The 19,238-nt window shown below is 45.7% G+C and overlaps 1 protein-coding gene across 4 annotated transcripts in view; it reads right to left on the bottom strand.

Moving 5' to 3' along the window:
- The window catches only part of LOC114597571 (prominin-1-A-like), a 35,470-nt gene extending 23,448 nt beyond the window's left edge, over window positions 1-12,022 (bottom strand). The window contains exons 1-3 of one of the 4 annotated variants that reach the window (XM_028730517.2): window positions 11,875-12,022; window positions 9,742-10,082; window positions 457-518 (exon numbers count right to left, since the gene is read on the bottom strand). In XM_028730517.2, the coding sequence (XP_028586350.2) occupies window positions 457-518; window positions 9,742-9,871 (192 nt within the window). In that variant the 5' untranslated portion in view covers window positions 9,872-10,082; window positions 11,875-12,022. Of the gene's footprint in view, window positions 1-456; window positions 519-9,741; window positions 10,083-10,394; window positions 10,486-11,537; window positions 11,826-11,874 lie in introns of those variants that run through there. The other 3 variants (XM_077930153.1, XM_028730520.2, XM_077930152.1) reach the window with 3 other exon arrangements.
- Window positions 12,023-19,238: the final 7,216 nt, after the last annotated feature.

The following is a 19,238-nucleotide window of genomic DNA, read 5'->3' as shown; positions in this document are numbered from 1 at the left end:
TTCCCTCCTTAGCCTTCCAGGATAATGTAAACAGCGCATGCTAGCACCAAAAGTGTACTGGGAAGGCATGGCACTGTCTAGGCAAGCTTGACCTAGTCTGATCCTCCAAACCAGGGTTTTTTTCTGGACTTCTTCCCTAGCATTCTCCTTCCAATGCTACAGCTGATCTTAATTTCACTCTCCTGAAAGAGGGGTCATCATGCATCCCTGAGTCCCTATCAGAATCTTTACTGGGTTTATGAAGCTTGCAGAGAGCAACTGAGAATGTTTTCATTTGTACTGTGTGTATATATATATATAGACCCACCACATTTGACTTCTGGGTGAAGTGTCAACCTTTTGGTGTCTGCTGAGCCTACCACACCAACATTTCCTTTTCATCCCTGCCCAGGTTCACCAACTGCCACCCACTAGCCTCTGAGTTCCATGACCCAATACAAAAAATAAATAAATCACCTCTTTATACGCTGCTGGGTCTGTGAAATTAACCTGGCGCTGGATCAGGCGAGTCAGAAGATCTGAGGAGAAGAACAGAGGGGTCAGCAGTGGCGGGGAGGGGGAAGAGGGAATATACCATCACCTACATTATTGGACATTTGTGCATCACTCAACACTGAGATCTCTTTCGAAATTCCTACCCGTAGCCTACGTTACCAGGATGAGACCCTATTTTCTCCAGCTGTCCTTCTCTAAAGCTCTCCTGCTATAACCCGTTTGAATGACTCTATGCACATCACATATGAAATTTCTTTCTCTCTTTTTATTTTGTGCCACGTGCTATAGTGCTCAATAAACATTATGCGATAGAAAAGAAACCCCCCACTTTGCAGCCCAAGTTAAGCAATACCCCACTTTACCACTAAGGGGTGCCATACTGTATGCTTAGCAAACATGGCCTCTGCGCTTCAACAGCTCTGAAGAGAAAATGCTGTGTCCTGGGAACTGCAGAAAACAGACCAGACCTTCAGGCTTGTGAAGTTTACTTGGTTTTAACTGGAACCCTGAGATCCATCACCCAGAGCCTAGTGCAAAATACATGTGCTTAGCATTAAATAATTCTGAGCCTATGTTCCTTCCACACAAAAATTCACACCAAGCTTGTTTCATTTTGACAATATAATTTGGAGAAAAGGGATCGTTTTGCTGCCACAAACAATTGGCAGTCAGAAACCCTTGCTGATCTACTGCAAATCACTCAAAGATCTACCAGTAAAGCTAGATCTGTCTTCTGCCCACTCTGATCTAGCAGGTAAAAATATAAGCACCTAAGATGAGCCTCGCTAAACCAGGCCAATGGCCCACCTATGTATTCTTCTCCCACTACTGAGCAGCTGGTTCTAGCCTGTAAACATATGGGACTGAGAATATCAGTTTCTCCAGGTTTTAGGTAAAACTAGCAGGCTTGAAGGGACGTGGGTGGTGCTGTGGTCTAAACCACCTGTAGTGACTTTGGGTGGTATTTACCTACAGAAATGAACAAATGTGACTAAGTAAGGTTCATTCACTTCAACGGGTCTACCCTGAGTAAAACTTTGTTGAATGCCTCCCTTTGTTGTGCAAGGAGGGAAGTTGGGTGATCACCACCTAGCAGGTACGACTCATCATTGTACACAATCAGATTTAAAACCCAGGAAAAAGAAAAATGCACTGACAGTAAATTGAGATGTGATTCACAGAATTACATAAACACAAATAAGCAGTGTTGAGCCTCGAAGGCTGGAGACGAAAGACTATGGGGCTATAACACCAGGATATGATCTAACTATTAGTCTGCAGGGTAGCAATACTGAACGGGAAGTTCCTGCATTAACAAAAGTTGTGGCCGACGGTGGGAGGGGGAGAGATTAACAGAAGCACTTTTCCTGTGCAACTGAAACACATCGACTAGTTCTGGTGCTTTCATTCTAAAGTTGCGAGGAGTTTTCAAGAAGAACAAGATGTTAAAAAGCACTGGAAAGCACAGAAACATCAAAAAGCTAGTCAGAGTCCATTTTATGCTGAATATTTATCTAAATATAGAAAGAAGTATGCCAAGGCTCAGGTCTGGCTGAGGACAAGCTGACTGACTGGAAACTGGACACGGGTGGCGCTGTGGGTTAAACCACAGAGCCTAGGACTTGCCGATCAGAAGGTTGGCGGTTTGAATCCCCGCAACAGGGTGAGCTCCCGTTGCTTGGTCCCTGCTCCTGCCAACCTAGCAGTTCGAAAGCACATCAAAAGTGCAAGTAGATAAATAGGTACCGCTCCGGTGGGAAGGTAAACAGCATTTCCGTGCGCTGCTCTGGTTCACCAGAAGCTGTACGCTGGCTCCCTCAGCCAATAAAGCGAGATGAGCACCGCAACCTCAGAGTCGGTCACGACTGGACCTAATGGTCAGGGGTCCCTTTACCTTTACCTTATGCCAAGGCTCAGGTCTGGCTGAGGACAAGCTGACGGACTGGAAACTGGAATCTCTATTGACAGTATGGAGTGGTATGGAGACAGGAGAGGAGATGGAGAAAGAGTCTCTGCTACATGTCCAATACAAACCAGTGTGTGCAGACCTCACACCAGAGAGGGTCAGGAAGCTTTTCTCTTCATTGGATAGAATGGCCTTGTAAATGTGTGCAAACAACCAGACCACAGAGCAGACTTAGAAAGTTAAATCGGAGCCAAGGCCTGCATGCACAGGACACACACACACACACACACACACACACACAATGCCCAGGGCTCCATTTTGGAGTGTGTAAAATAACAACAAAGCATAGGGGTGCCTCCAGGGAGGAAAGCACAGTGAGCTTCAACGACCTTACTCTCTGCCTCTCATAGCTGAGGATACTTTCCAAGACTGTTTAACATTTTATACTAATCGTTCAGCATTTGAGTGCATGAGGCAGTGTCCATTAGCTGTCGCTGCAAAGAGGCAAGCAAACTGGACTCTACTAACCAGGCAGGCTGCCGGCTACCAGTGATGGACCAGTGCCCATAAGGATGACCTCAAGGGATAGGAACCCTTTTGGTTTCTTCCCTTAGGGGAAACGTTAGGGGAGCAAAGTATGCACCCCCCATGAAAGTATCAGATAGATGATGAAAGGCCCCTGAGAGAGAGGCAGGGAAGTGAAGATATCCCAGGGTGAAAAACGAGAAGAAAGGGAAGGTGGGATTAAGAGCTAGTTCTGTATACAGAAAAGTATGTGCGTTTGTACACTATTTCTGCACTTTAGATATCCTGCAGGTTTTCCCCTCCCATATTTATCAAGAGGCTATTGTTCTTAGATATGCGCTATGTTCTATAGTTGTACCTGAGATTAGTAGGCAATAACTCCGTTGAGTTGTGATATTCACTGCTGGGAAGACATTGTGTATAATTTGACATTACTGCTTAGTATGTCTTGCTCATAAAGTATTATGTACCATTATATATTCTCTACTACAATTCATAATACGCAACAATTGGTATGTATATAAACTTTTTTTTTAATTGTATGGATATTGAGTAACGTATTGACATATATTGCTTATTATGTTCTATACTGTAAATCACCCTGTGGTCATTTGATAAAGGGCAGTATATAAATTAATAAATAAATGTAAAAATAAATAAATAAACTGCTACTAAGAAAATTCAGCACGCAACCCTTCTTGAGAAACTGGGGGGATGGGCATGGCATTCAGTTTGGCTCTCTGCTAGGCTTGAACCCCAGTTCCTCTGACTCCAAGAAAGTACAGGCTGTAGCCATCTTAGAAAATATGACTGTGATTAAATCATCAGAACATCAATAAATGGCACAGTATTCTTAGCAGTATTGCAACAAAGGCAGCGATTTTTAGCCCTCATGCCAGAGAAGCTGGGAAATGCAACCACAAAAATAAAGAAACCACATCATAAAAGAACATAAAAGGTCAAAATGTGTAAACCCTGACTCATGATATTTGAACGCCCAGAGTGGACAATGGCCCCACACAACTTGAGGACGTGGCTCTGAACCAAGCCTTTGAAAACTTTATAATGCTTACTGTGGACCCATGTGGATTTCGGAAGAGAAAATTGCAACAAGAGGTGCTGTCATCCAGGACTCTGTGGCACAGTTCACACCTGTGAGCCGGGCTCCTGGTTTATTCCTCCCAGACAAGCCACGAGTGGTAAGCCACAGAACAAGCCTTGGCTGCAGCTCGTGGCTTTTCTGGATTGAGACAAACTGTGAGGTTCAGATGTAACCCTAAGCCAAACAATAGCTTGCAGCAGGAAGGCAGAAAGAGCAAAGCAGCTTGCACTTTTCTTTCCAGTAACCCGAATGTTTGCTCATCTGTGCCAAGCCACTATTTGGCTTAGTGTGATTGTATAATGGGCCATGGAGTCCTTGGTGACAGCACTTCTTGTTCCTCCCTCCCAAGACATCTACTTTCCCCTTCCAGTTCCTCCTTCCTGGTCCCATTTGCCATCTCTCTTGGCTCCATTCTTTCCCTTCCTCCTCCCTGCCCCCCAAACACACTTCTCTCTTCTGCATCTAGGAATCAGATCACCTGGGAAATTTTTCTAAAAGATAAGTTAATGATTGACTGAAGCTGGAACAGCTCCCTTGCTGCAACCAGTTATATTGGTACCCATGCATTCTATGAAGAGTGCCATTCCAGCCAAAGTGGGTGGAGTGCTGACATCAAACGAATAATCTGCTTCGACTTCCCTTGATGACCTGTTAAATCCCATTGCCCTCCCAAGGCTTGGGATAAAATAGCTCAATTCCTCACTCCCTCTGCCCCACACTTCTTACAGAGGACTTAAGGGTACAATTTACCTGTGGAATCCATTCTCTGCCTAGTTTATCCAGCCACCAGGGGCCACATCTAATCTTGATGGAAAAAAATCACTACTGAGGGCATCAGGGGTTTATGATGGAAGGACAGAAAAATATGCCGGGGTGTCTATTTCTGGCTGGGTTCTGCAGTTTGGCAAAGTCCATGCTAATGGCTCTTCAGGTTGCAAACGTGCTGCACAGTGAAGTACTGCCTAACCAGTCTTTGTATAACTATGTGAGACTGCCAACAAAAACATGGAGATCAATTAGACTGATCCAGTTGACATAATTGGACTGCCAGCAAACATCTGAGAGAGTCTCCCACCAAAACCTCTTGAGTAAACTTAGCAGTCATGGGATAAGAGAACAGGTCTGCTTATGGAATGGCAAGTGATCAAAGAATCAAAAGCAGAAGGAATAAACAAATGAGGGAAATAAGCCATGAAGGCCACCCTGAAGGACTTTCTATTGTGAGAAGCAATATTTAACTTGTTGACAAATTATCTGGAGGCAGGTATGAGATTTGCAAATGACCGCCAAAATAATCAGCACAGTAAAATCCTAAGGAGACTGTTAGGTACTCCAAAAGGATACCTCAAAACTGTGGAGGGACAGCAAAATGACAGATATTTGGTTCTTATGCTGTGCAGCATGTGTGATCTGGACAATAAAACCCAACATTTCACAGATAGACTGGTGGGTTCCTGAACTGGCCATAATTAGCCAAATTTAGGGACTGTGGCAGTTAATTCATTGCAAATATAAACCCAGCAGGGAGCACCAACAATGGCAGCAAATGCCATGTTAGAAGCTGTCAGGAACAGTTCTGAAAATGAAATGTTTCCCCGCACACCTCATTCGGCCCTTATACAGCTTTTTAAAAGCATTGCATCTTTTAATCACTATTAGCTACAATGGCTAAATGGAACCTTGCTTGTCAGAGGCAAAGGGAACTCAGGCCCAGGGGCAAAATATTTTCCTCCAAGCCTCTCTATCTCACAGTCAGAACCCTTCCCAGGCCACACCCCTCGTTGGCTCTCCTCTGCAGACCTAATACTTTTGCCTGGCTGGAATGAGCCCCTGAACTCTGGTAACACCTCTTGCCTGCCTGGATGGATGAAAGAGAGTCTGAGTGCGTGTTAGGAAAATAGCCTTATCTAGGAAAAGTAATATTTGCATTAATTGCTCTACCCACGTGTGCCTTTTCCCACACCCATTACTGGCATGCAACCCTTGGAAGGTTGCCCGGAAGGGAATGTGGCCCCAGGACTGACAATGGTCCCTCCCCCCCCAACCCGGCAATAAACCTCTGAATACCATATATGGGGACCAACAACAAAGAGGAAGCTTTTGGCTTCATCTCTTACCTGAAGCATCCAAGATGGCCAGTCTTGGAAGCAGACCCAGCTAGGCCTTCAAACTAATCCAGCATGGCTGTTCTTAGGCTGGACCTTGTTCATCCCCCCCCCCTTTACATTTCACGTGCCCCAAAAATACATTATGAAAACCTGTATTACTGTACATACACTCAAACTTAAAACAGTATACATCTGCTTTTTAAAAAAAAAAAAATTCTTATTAAGTGATCCATGAGTTGGAACTGGTCTTTGCTTTTCTGGAGAATTTGTGAATGAAGTAAGGCTCCAGCATTTCCCCGCAAAGGTATCTTTGTGCTTTGTTCCTCTTGCCAGTCTAAATTTGTGAGTCAATTTTTCCCATAAGGGCAGGGATCTTATTCATACCTAACCAATTTGATGGTTTGAAGGTCAAAAGGGGCACCAATCCTCACTAGCTATTACAAACCATTAAATTGTGACTAGCTAAACAAACAACAAACCATTAAATTGTGACTAGCTAAATCATTGATTTTAGGAGTCTGTCTGTGTCTGGTCTTTTAAGGAGCAGGAGTCAGTAACTGTTGGGAAGGTCATGAAGTTAAGGTTGCTGACCACAAACAGAACATGAGTCAGCATGCAACACACTGCTACAAAAAGAGGACCCAACAACGTTTTAAGTTGCATCACAAGAAGATAAGAAATCATAATCTCAGGGCCTTCTTCGTGATTATCCCAGATAACACAGCCTACCTCAAGGCCAAACTAGATGAAGCAGAGGCTGCCACGCTTCTTTAATCATGTCTCCCTCCTATTCATATATAACACAGAGAATGAGGGACATTTTTAAATGACAAGGCTATGCTGGTGGTGTCAGGTGACCTGTGCTCTGACCTCAGAGAGCCTTTAGCTGTAGTTATCCATGCTCTGGTAACTTCCAGGTTTGACTACTGGATTGGACTCTATGTGGGGCTGCATTTGAAGGCTGCCTGTAAACTGCAATTATATGCATAGCTGTCAACGTTTCCCTATTTTAAGGGAAATTCCCTTATTCCGAATAGGATTCCTCGCAAGAAAAGGGAAAAGTTGACAGTTATGATTATATGTGAAATGGGCAGAGATGCAATTAAACAAATCATTGGTAGTGAGGGGCCATTTGTATTTTCTGTCACCGGAACCAACATCTTCAGAGCTGTCTCTGGATAATCCCTCTCTCTTTCTCGCCAGAGACCTCTAAGACTTTCCGCTGGAGTTTTACATGAAAGTCTGGCACCATTTATTAGAAAGCATGACACAGCTTGGAGGTTTATCATGCAAAATGCATATGGGCAGGCTGAAAGTTAGTTATGTGGCTCCTCTTAAACTGCACAAAGACGTATACAGAAACAGGAGTGGGTGTGGACTTTTGTTTTGCTGCAGGGTGCCTGCTGCTTCCCTCTGCCTTCCCTCCTCAAAGGACACACACAGCAGTTATAAACTTGGTGCCTATTGTCTCCTGTGCTTCAGACACAGTTTTCCTTTGGTGTTGTTTTCTCAAGTGCCTGCATGAATTTGTTCCAACATTTGTTCAGCAATTTATTTTTCTCTTTAAGAAGTTTTTTTTTACACTTAAAAACAACCTGCTCTGGCAATTGGCACAGGAGCCTGAAACAAGCAAGCAGGCAAATGGAGCAAGGAGAGAAATAAAAGCCACATTCCTGTTCCCACTTACATAGGAGCATTTCCCATTAAGCTCACTGGAGCTTACTTCTGCACAGACATGCACAGAATTGCACTGCATGCTGTTCCCTCAGTAGATATGAAGACTCTCCAAAGGTTGGCTCATATTTTTTCAACATTTGAGGAAGGAATATTGCACAATAAACGCACCCAGCAGCTAATGGTATGTGGCTTCTATCTGCCAGACTCACTGATGTGTAAATTACGGTATGCCCCATCATCTCCTCCACCCACTTTTTAGTCATATTTTCACAAGTATGGACTCCAAAAGCAAAAGACACAATATCTCATCCTAGCATAGTAAAATACAGTTTTCTGGTTGTATCCAAAGTCATCCCCTTAGTACAATAACTTCCACAAGAGTAATGGGAATTCCTCTCCTTCTCGTCTACACACTCGCAAATCTGTTCCGGGGTTTTCCCCAATCCTAAAGAACAGAGTGTGGGTGTACATGGGGACAGGCAGTCCTGCTGTACAGGTGGAACTCCACACACTAACAGACCAACTTTGCAGGGTACAGGCCTTTGTCTCCAGCACTAGGTAGACAGTATATCCCTGTATTGTGCCATAGCAAGGTACTGGAAACTCAAAAGTTGTTTGCCATCCACACCTCTTATCAGTTATCAATTCTTGTCTCATCCTGAGAAAGTTGTCAACTGCAACATCTATCCCAAAGGCAACTTCTCAGTACGTGCAGGTCCTGCTACCTAAACACAAATGTGTTCCCTGAAATCGTTTGTTTGGCAAGCATTTGAATAACAAATCATTGATCTCCATTTATTCCTATGGGGAAATTTATAACGCATTCCTGATCATTGAATTTTGACTCCCCCCACTCCCGCAAAAATTATACCAGGAAATCCCTCTGCAAAATGCACTCTGATTTGTCCCATCAGTTTCCCCTCTCTCCAACGAGCAAACAAAGAAGTAAAAAATGCTCTCGGTTCTGATATCTGAATCTGTGATGTGTATAGCGAGGTTCAGGTGTTAATTCCTCATGTTCAATAAGTGAATATTCACCTAGTGGGTGTTTGGAAAGTGGGACCTGTGTGCATAATGGAGAAAATAAGCTGTTGATCACAGTCTTTGGAGAAGATACATTTTCCCTTCACAGGCTCATAACCCAATTTTATTCTGTACCACAGTAGCCCTTGATAATAGGGAAGACCTGAGAAACCAGAGGCCTTTCTCCTAGGCATGGTCAGCCAATTGGTATTAAAGAAGGATAGAACTTTTTTTATGTATGCAACAACAGCAGCAAGAATACTCATCGCGAAATATTGGAAGACACAAGATTTACCCACCCGGGAAGAATGGCAGATGAAGTTGATGGACTATATGGAACTGGCGGAAATGACTGGCAGAATCCGAGACCAGGGAGAAGAGTTGGTGGAAGAAGACTGGGAAAAGTTTAAAGACTATTTACAGAAATATTGTAAAATTAATGAATGTTAGAAGAATGTTGGAATGAAGTTATATGGCTTTAGTAGAAAGGTTATAAGGAATTAAGTATAAATAGATTAATAGAACATTAAAGGAAAAAATAAGGTTAGTTTGTGTTAAGATAACTATAGGATAGAAAACGGGGAAGATGGAAAGGAATTGCTGAAATAATTAATAGAAGTGGAATACAAAAAGGGAGGTGTGAGGAGGTCGTTGAAATATGTGAAAGAAAGATAAGATATTGAATTTTTTTTCTTTTTTATGTGTTTTTAAATTGTTTTTGTTTTGTCTTGTTAGTTTAATGTTTTAGTGTTATGTAGTGTTTTTGTATTGTATTGTAATGTACTGTTTTTTCTTTGTTTTTTTGTAGTGTTTAAATTGTTGTAAAAGTAATAAATATTATTTTAAAAAAAAAAGATAAAAGGGAAGACCTGGTCTGGCAAAACCTGCCTTGCTATACCACTTACCTGCTGGGAAGGTGTTGGGTTGTACCATCCCTAGGAAGGAGTGTACCATACTGTACAAGCCCAGCAGACCACCACTTGGGCCAGTGGGTTGTGGGTGATATTGAGGTTGTGTGAAGTTTTGCAGAGCCATCTTGGTAGTGGAAATAAGGGCCCTTTTAAAGTTCCTGGGCAAGCTCAGAAAGATCCTGAGGAGCTTCAGATCATTTCCTTCACAGGAATCCCTGCCCGTGCAGTGCCCTAGAAGGACAGCTGGCCTCTGCAATGGTTTCTTTTCACCCTTCACTTGGATGCAAAGGATTTGAGAATTTTGCCCCACCAGACCAGGGAGCTCAACTGCCTGCCTGCAATAAAGCAAAGGTGTCAGTGAGTTGGTGCAGCTCAGAAGTCAACCAGGAAAAGACTGCAGGGGGGGGGTGGACATGAAATAGCACCAACTTCCTTGTCCAAGTTGGGATGTGGGTGGATAATGTAGTCAACAGGGATATTCTGGAGTTAGGACAGAGGACACAGAGGTGAAAATAGGAGGCTCTTAATGCAATCCACAAGCTCATGCCCTTAACTCCCTCCTCACCCAATTTTAGCCAAATCATGCCACCCCATAACCTTCAAACAGTAGCTTAGCGGCACAGAAGGTAAGGAGGCATATGCCCTACCTGTCATCTGAATACTGCCACCTTTCCCTCTGCCAACCTCAGTCATAGCCAACAGTATATGGGCAAGAGCACAGCAAGAAAATGCAAACGACTGCAAGGAAAGGAAGACTTCAGGAGTTCAAACCATGATGCAGCAGGGCCCAGTATAGCAGTCATGTCGATGAGTTCATTATTTTCTAACAGCGTGTCCCAATTTGGGGCCCTTCATACGCTTTTGACTACAACTCCCATTAGCCTCTGTGCTGGCTGGAACCGATAGGAATTGCAGTCCAAAACATCTGAAGGGCACCAGGCTGGGAAAGGCTGCTTTAGAATTAAAGCACAACAAAGCCATTTTTGCACCTTACCCTTACGATCTCCCCCAAAATGGTTTGAACAATGCTGGGCTGCATAGCTGCATCACCCAAATGAATTGTTCGGTTAGCAAACTTCTTCTGAGATGGGATGTGGCAAGTTATTTGTTATCATCACCACCAGATCTCTATGTATTTAATCGCTGCCTGACAAACCAAAATTCAACAGGTGACGTATTTTCCAGCATTGAATTCAGGGGGAGGGGACAACTTTATGTGCTTCTTTTCTGCCTTCCTGAACTACAGAGTTCATTGGAGAAAAATAGTACATTTGTGTTTTTTAGAGGACTGCACATGAACCTAGAAGCTAGATAACTATTCTAGCTAAAGGCTGGAAATACTGTCCCTCTGAATATTACTTGGAAGGAGAGGGAGGAAAGCAGGACAGAAGCTTTAGCCCTGCATCGCAGGGGGGTGGACTGGATGACCCTCAGGATCCCTTCCAGATTCAAAGCTGATGTGGAAGCTTTCCGGGGCCCCAGGCTCGTCACGGGGGCGGGGAGGGGGGCAGAAACAGGTGGCCAGACAAGATGAGTCTCTGGCCTGACTAGGGGCAGGAGCATTTCTCAGGTCCTTACGAAGCCCATGGCAGAAACAGCGCCTCTTTCGCGCCAAACTCGAGCCTCTACCACTCCAAGAACTAACATCCCAGACAGCAGCCCCCCTACTCAGGAAACACCAGCCAGAACCGAGAGGCGCTGCCAGAAGGATGAAACACACTGGCCGTCCCATCCGTCCCACCCTCCAAGCAACCCAACTCGCACACTTCCTCCCGGAAAGTCCTTCTCACCGAAAAGTCTCCTCACCTGCGGCACCCCAACGAGGCGGCACGGAGGAGGAGGAGGAAGTAAGCGGCGCTGCCGCCGGCGCCACGGAGCTCAGCACCGGCTGCGAGGGAGGCACGGACTCGCCCTCCCCGCGACCCGCCAAGCGCCACTGTCCGCCGCCCGGGAGGGAGTTAGGAAAGTCTCAACTTCTCCTCGCGCGCGCGCGCGCTCCGACTCCCTCCCCTCAGCCAACCCGAGAGATCCCACGCTTGGTCGCGCTCAGGCCGGGGAGAGGCAGATGGATTCAGAAAGCCGCCCAAACCACGCGCGCCTGGGGAATGGGGGGGGGATTAGCCTCACCTGCCGCTGCCCCCTCGCGGACACTGGGGGGCGCGGGAGAAGGAGAGCAAAGGCTACAGCGAGGGCGCTCCGTCGGGCGCCGGTGCCCATAGCGGATTTCTCTCGGCGTGGAGCGAGGGGGCTGGACCCAGGAGAACAGCCTCACCTCCTTTCCAGTCCCCGCCCTGCCCTCCCTTCCGTTCCCCGGCCCGCCTGCCGGCCGCTTTCTTTGGGTCGGTGCTCTGGCCCCTCCCAGCTGCCCGTGCCCCCTCCCCGGCCCGGGAGCAAGCCAGGACATCCGCGCGCAACCCCTGCGCCCCCCAAGGCCATCCCCGGCTCCCCAAGGTCGGAGCCCGCGGGAAACTCTTGAGCGCAGCCCCTTGCAGACTCGGGAGCTTTGGAGACTCCTAGATGCTTAAGGGAAGAGGGCGGGAGGTCAGGACAGATGGAAAATTGGATACTTCCCCAACTCACTAGACTGTTTCTGTCTCTCCCCCGAGCGCAAGATGGTTCCTTAGCAACTTTGTTTTTCTGCATTTCCAGCTCTTTTATTCATTTATATTTATTAAAATAATTGTATGCAGTTAAAACCAATGCATTAAAAAACCCTCTAATAAACACAGTAATAAAGCTTTCCAATGGCTATTTTCAATAAAACACTAAACACAAAACTTTATTTCTTTTTACTATTCACTTTGTGAAATGAATGGTTATTAGTTTTATCTGTAGCTAGCGTTGTACTGAATATACGGTAATTAAGGATTTTCTTCCATTATACATTATTATATTATTATTGAAGAAAAAAGCTTGTACACCACGCTGGATGGACATTATAATAATAACAACATAATGTTCTTAACCCACACACTAAATATGTGTGCACAAACTGCCCGATCCTAGCTAGATTTTAATATCTCAAAAGAGTGTAAATCCATAAGTTGTACTGGGTATGTATCTTCTGGATCTTTATTCTCAATGTACTTTTGTTCACCTCTCGGATATTTTATGATCAAGGGGGTTATCAGTTTTTATTTTAAAATCATAAATAATAGCACTGGAGAGGATCTGTTATTAGTGGCTAGGAAACAAATGAACCAAAAGGAAGGTCTTTAATTGACTATGAATGCACACAACTGTTCTGTGGGCTTTGTGCATATGCTGCAGGAGGTCTGCTTTTTGTAAACACCGTGACACTCTCCTGCAAATATGGGGAGTCTCTTGAACTTACCTAGTCTGTATTTTGCTGCCACGCTATTTGGGTTGGGGTCACCAAATCTGGTTAACATTATTATTAGGGTTGTCTTTGCCTATGCATTAAATTGTGGGTCTTCCTCACACAGTGGATTTTAAGCTACCAAGTTGTCAAGTATTAATTACATTACCATAGGGCTTCCATTTGCATTTTCTGCCTCCGCTACCAAATATCAGGCTGCCTTTTAATATTATTATTCCCAAAATAAGATAATCTATCAAAATGTAATCATTCTTTTCACCATTCCCTCATCCTCAAGTTTATTTAATTCCACAGTTCATCCCCTTGGATTCCATCTCTGGTAATAATTTCTTACCATTTGAGAGCCAGCGTGTGGTCGTAGTCGTCTTAGACCCGGGAGACCAGTGCTTAAACCCCCACTCATCCATGAAAACCACTGGGTGACCTTAGGCCAGGCTCTGTCTCTCAGCCTAGCCTACTTCACAAGAGAGCGGAAGAAGGGTGTACACCACCACCTTCAGCTCCTTGGAAAAAAGGTGGGTTATAACTGTAATAATTTAAAAATATGTAAGTAAATTTATGTACAACTTCATCTATAAATTATTTATAAACAGACAGAAACGACGTATAGCCGTTGTCATCATAGTTTATTTGTATATCACTTTTTGGCACAAAGGTCAGTTGTCTTTTCATTAATACAATTTCAATACTTTTTAAATTTTGACACACCCCTATAATTAATAGAAATCATCTGCTCCCAGTTTCAAATTGGAAACCTATAATATATTTGTTTGCAAAACATCTGTGATTTATGGGAAAGTATCCAAAGAGAAAAGGCAAATGGTAGCAGAATTGAGGAAAATGACAAAATCTAAAAACATTGTTGAAGGAAGGATTTAAAAGTGTCTAATCCAGTTTATATATATATATATGAATGAATACAGTGGTACCTTGCGTTACATACGCTTCAGGTGACAGACTCCGCTAACCCAGAAATAGTACCTTGGGTTAAGAACTTTGCTTCAGGATGAGAACAGAAATCGTGCTCCGGCAGTGCGGCAGCAGCGGGAGGCCCCATTAGCTAAAGTGGTGCTTCAGGTTAAGAACAGTTTCAGGTTAAGAACAGACCTCCAGAACAAATTAAGTTCTTAACCCGAGGTACCACTGTATACTACTTTTCAGGTAGAACTCACAAGTTTACATAGTATTACAAAAACAATAATCATCAATTAAAAGCTGTACAGTAAAACAGAAAAGACAAACAATGGAGGAAGCTTGTTTTTTTCATGCTGCATCTTTTATCCAGGTTCTCTTGCAGAAGGAAAGTGCCGTCTCACCTGGAATGCTGGGACGTGGATACGATAAGGCACCAAGGTGTTTTTGCTGCTTTCCAAAGCCTCTCAGGCCAATAATGTTATTGGAAGCCTATTATAGTGAAGTTGTCTGCTGATTGTGTAGCTCAGCCCTTGGTGATTGTGATTACTGTACAAAATAACCCTGGAAGGAATAGTTATTCAGGATGAATATTTGCATGGAATGCAAGAGTGTAATGCTATGCATGCAGGATTTAAAGTTTTTCAAACGATGGAAGAAGACTTAGGCATGTGGCACACTACTTCTCATTAAAGTGGTTCATCATGGTAAGTTGTTCAGGCTACTGGGAAATGGGGGGGGAGAGAGATGGAGATTTAAATGTTAAGCAAACATTCAGGAACCTTCAGGAACCACTTGTTGACATTTCAGTTCCCATTTTATCAGTTTTGTGTGGCTGACATTTTCTGGGTTTTTATTGGTAAACATGTTTGCATAGACAAGTACATAATCTGGTTGATGGGACATAAACCATACTTTAGAATGGAACATCTTACCTTGTGACTGAAGAAGATGGCTCTTTAAATACATTTTGCTGTTCAGTGATTTGGTTAATATTTTTCTTGGCAATGCCAGAAAGCTATTGCCAGGAGATGTAATGTTATTAGTGCAATCTTGTTATACTTACAGTACTGAATTGATGTGGTTTTGGGTATGGTGTTATATTGGCTATTATGTTGTGACTGTATTGTGAAATTGTTGGTTGGTTTTGAGATGTATTCCTGTTTTCTTTGTCATAAACCTCTTCACACAATTCTTTTCTGTGTAAAGGTGGCATACAAATAAGTGGTGATGAGACTGAACCCCATAGAAAGTCATTATCTAATATTTGGTGTTTTTTAAACAACAACAACAACAACAAAAGGGAACATTTCTATGGCGAAGACTGCCAGAGAAACTATGTTGTATGGGAGAGAGGGTCATTTTCAGCTGATGGGACTTGTAGTTAGGTTTGCCACCTGTTCTGTATAATACAGGATTGTCCTGCATTTCAATTTAAAATGCTATGCCCTGTATTGATGCAGTTTTAGCCTGTATTTCAGGTCTCCTCTTTCTCTCTATGCCAAATTAGGCATCCTCGCCAAATGCATGTCTGTGAAAGGTCACGTATTTAAGCTCTGGGTAGCCAAGTGAAGACAGATTTAAAAATTCATGCGCATGTTTGTGTGTTACAAATTCCAGAAGGGCAATCTGGTTAGGCTGCAATAGATTGCAATCGATTGGTCTGAAGTCACTTCATCACCAGATGGGGGGAAATCTCCCCCAACTACCCCACCCCTCCCTGTCCTATATTTTGCCAGAACAAAGGTGGCAACACTACTACTACTACTACTACTACTACTACTACTACTACTACTACAAATTGTAGTCCAAAATAACTGAGGGCACCAGTTTGGTGAAGGCTGTACCATTACGACAAGCTGCAGCTGGAGTGATATGGTACCCTGGGTTGACCTGGCATGCCATACAATAATGGATTGTGCCTTGGTGAATCCCAGCCTTGGCTGCATGTAGGCAGGGCAGCTAGCGTAAGCTTAGAGCAACTGAGAGGAGCTGAGAGGCAGAACCAAAAAAAGGAAGTCACGCTGAGCAAGGCCTGGGTGTTGTGTGGAAATGCTCCTTGAGTGAAAACTGCAGGCACTGTGGGGAAGCATTTGGTGAAACAATGAGTTGAAGGAGACAGCAGAATAACATAAAAGCACTAGAAGTCATAATTAAAAGTGAAAGCCTGCAGGGTGGTTGCCCCAGGACGGCCATTTTGCGGGCGCCTGGCGCGTCTGGCGGCGGGCCTCAAAGCACCCCATCACAGGGTGCGACTATCAAAACAGGTGAAGGCGGACCTCGGGGTTTGGTTACAATTCCTGGAAAAGTATAACGGGATATCATTATGGCAGGATACCCTTCTTCTTAGCGCCGACTTTCAGGTTCAATCTGACGCAGCCGGGTCGTTGGGTTTTGGGGTATACTTCCGCGGCCAGTGGTGTGCTAAACGGTGGCCCACAGACTGGCAAAATCAACCCATCACCAGGGACCTTACCTTCCTGGAGTTTTTCCCGATTGTTGTGGCTGTACATCTGTGGGCGGATCAATTTCGAAATCACAGGGTTTGTTTCAACACTGACAATCAAGCAGTTGTTGCGGTTCTCTCAAGACAGTCTGCGCGGTCCACCAGGGTGGGTAACCTTTTGAGGGCTTTTGTCCTCCTGTGCCTGGAACATAACATCTATTTCTCGGCCAAATTCGTGCCTGGCATTAATAACGATATCGCGGATGCTCTATCTCGTTTCCAGATGGAGCGCTTCCGCTTGTTAGCGCCAGAAGCGGACCAATCATCGATGCCTTTCCCGGAGCATCTCTGGAGGATTGGGAGCGAGATATAATGAAGGGAGTAATCGGGGCAGTGGCCCCGTCCACAATGAGGTCATACAAGAAGGCGTGGGTGGAATTTTTACAATTTCGGGCGCGCACCCCGGGCCCGAGTAGACACTCTATGCCCTCAACCAGGGAGGTGCTGTGATACTTGGCACACTTGAGGGGGTTAGGACGGGCCCCTAAGACACTTAACATTCATTCAGCGGGGATCTCGTACTTTTGTAAAACACTTTTTGAAAAGGACCCATGTGCAGCTTTCATCGTGCGCAAAGCCTTGCAGGGATGGCGCAGGCAGCAACCCCCTGCCGCGGACAGTAGGCGACCCGTAACATACGAAATACTTAGTAAGATCCACAAGGCCCTTCGTCAGATTTGCTGGTCAAAATACGAAGCGCGTTTATTCTCTGCAGCGTTTTCCATCGCTTTCTTTGGCGCTCTACGCGTAGGCGAGGTAGTGTGCGAAGGTGAAAATAATTTGCCTCAGAGGGGGATTTTGTTGGGCGACCTAACCCTTTCTAGTACCGATCTTGTTGTGCGGGTCCGAAACTCCAAGACGGATCAGCAAAGCAAAGGGGCCTTGCTTCGGCTCCAAGCGGTGTTTGGAAGGGGCCCTTGTCCGGTTCGGGACACGCGGCGTTTCCTTTACCTAAGGCCTGTCGGCCCGGGTCCGCTTTTGATCCACGAGGACGGATCTCGCCTTACTAGGCACCAATTTACCAGGGTTATGCGGTCGGCGCTGTCGACGTGTGGTTTTCCAGCGTCTGATTTTGCTGCACACTCCTTCCGTATCGGTGCAGCCACCTCCGCAGTACATATGGGGCTCCCCACGGAGAGAATCAAGGAAATGGGGAGGTGGAAATCTAACGCGTACAAGACATACGTGAGAAGCGATTTGTGACTGTGTGTTGCACCCCTGACCTCCACCCGCCTTCTCTTATTTTGCTTTTCAGAGCCCACGAGACTGCGGATCTGGTTGGTCGGCCACAGCATCGTGCACTGGGCCAAGTTTCATGCCTTGCAAACCGGACTGGGCAGCAACCTGAGTTTACATCCTAGGGTGGAGCTGGTTTGGATAGCGCGTAGAGGGATGCGCTGGAGCGAATTCAAACCAGTGGTGATGGCTAGGGCTGCGGCTGAGGGGCCGCCAGACGCCCTTGTGATTCAATTGGGGGAAAATGATCTCGCATATCGCAAGGCGATCGATCTGAGGTGGCACATTTTTGACGACCTGACCGAGTTGGTCATTGCATACCCACATGTTACAATAATTTGGTCCTCATTGCTGGAGAGGAGGACATGGAGAGATTGCGGGAGCCCAGTCGGAGTCAACAAGGCGCGAAAGGTTTTAGAACGGGCAGTTGAACGTAGAGTGGCGGATCTGGGCGGGTTTGTCATCAGACACCCGGACATCCAGTTCAGCAATGAGGCCCTCTACAGGAAAGATGGCGTGCATCTGTCTGAAGCGGGGAACGAAATCTGGTTGGGTGACATTATCGCAGGAATTAGGTCTTGGGTTCAGGGGTTTCCATAGACGAGCATAGGAGTTGGTTACAGGGTTGAAGGTATTGGCGGCGAGCCTTGCTCGTGTGGCGGTTAGGCATTGGCTGGGGTTCTATGGTTAGTCGAATGGTTGGGGGGAAGGAACGCCATCACCTTCCCCAGGTAATGGGGTAGTCCGGTACAGGACTCCGAGGGGCGTTGTCTTGTCCGAAACCTGTCTAGGTAAGGGCCCCCGGCACGCCCCAAGCGGTGACACCCGTGGGGGCCCTAGTTGGCGTACTCCAGCAGGGGCTTCCCCACGGTCTTGTGTTAACCCTTCCCGGACTACATGCCGGGTAGCAGATAGGAGCCAATGCCTAAGGCCAATACCTTCCATTCTTTAATCAATAAAGTTGTGGCCATTTCAAGCCCAATTAAATCTTAAACGCTGTGTCCTGTGTCTTTCTTTCTGGGGGGAGGGGTTTTGACACGCAAAGCCCTTTCTGTCCCTGGGCAGGAGAGGGGGTTGCGGTCTAGCCCCTCCCCCCTCTTGCGCGGGGGGCCGTCGTTGCCCCCGCGAGAGGTGAGGGAATCCCTGGGCGTGCTCGCGACCCTGGCCTCCTATCGGAGGGCCAGGGGGAGGCGGGGCTTAAGGTAATTTAAGCCGGGCACGCCCAGGGTCCTCCCTCTTCTCACCTGAGCTGCCGAGAGGTTTTTCCCATCCCACCCACCCTTTGAGGCTTAGACAGTCGTAGGCAGGCATGACCTTGCTATGGACTCCGGTTGGTCGCCGCAAGGGGCCTGGTAGGAATTTTTCCAAGTTGGCAATCTTCGGCCAGTTGGTTTTTTCGCCTACCTCTTAGCAAACGTCACAACTTTCCTTGTATTGGCGGTTAGGCATTGGCTGGGGTTCTATGGTTAGTCGAATGGTTGGGGGGAAGGAACGCCA

This window comes from Podarcis muralis, chromosome 6 (assembly GCF_964188315.1).
Source record: "Podarcis muralis chromosome 6, rPodMur119.hap1.1, whole genome shotgun sequence".
Classification (NCBI taxonomy): domain Eukaryota; kingdom Metazoa; phylum Chordata; class Lepidosauria; order Squamata; family Lacertidae; genus Podarcis; species Podarcis muralis.
Note: the sequence above shows the minus strand (reverse complement) of the source record. Positions and strands in the feature narration are given on the sequence as shown.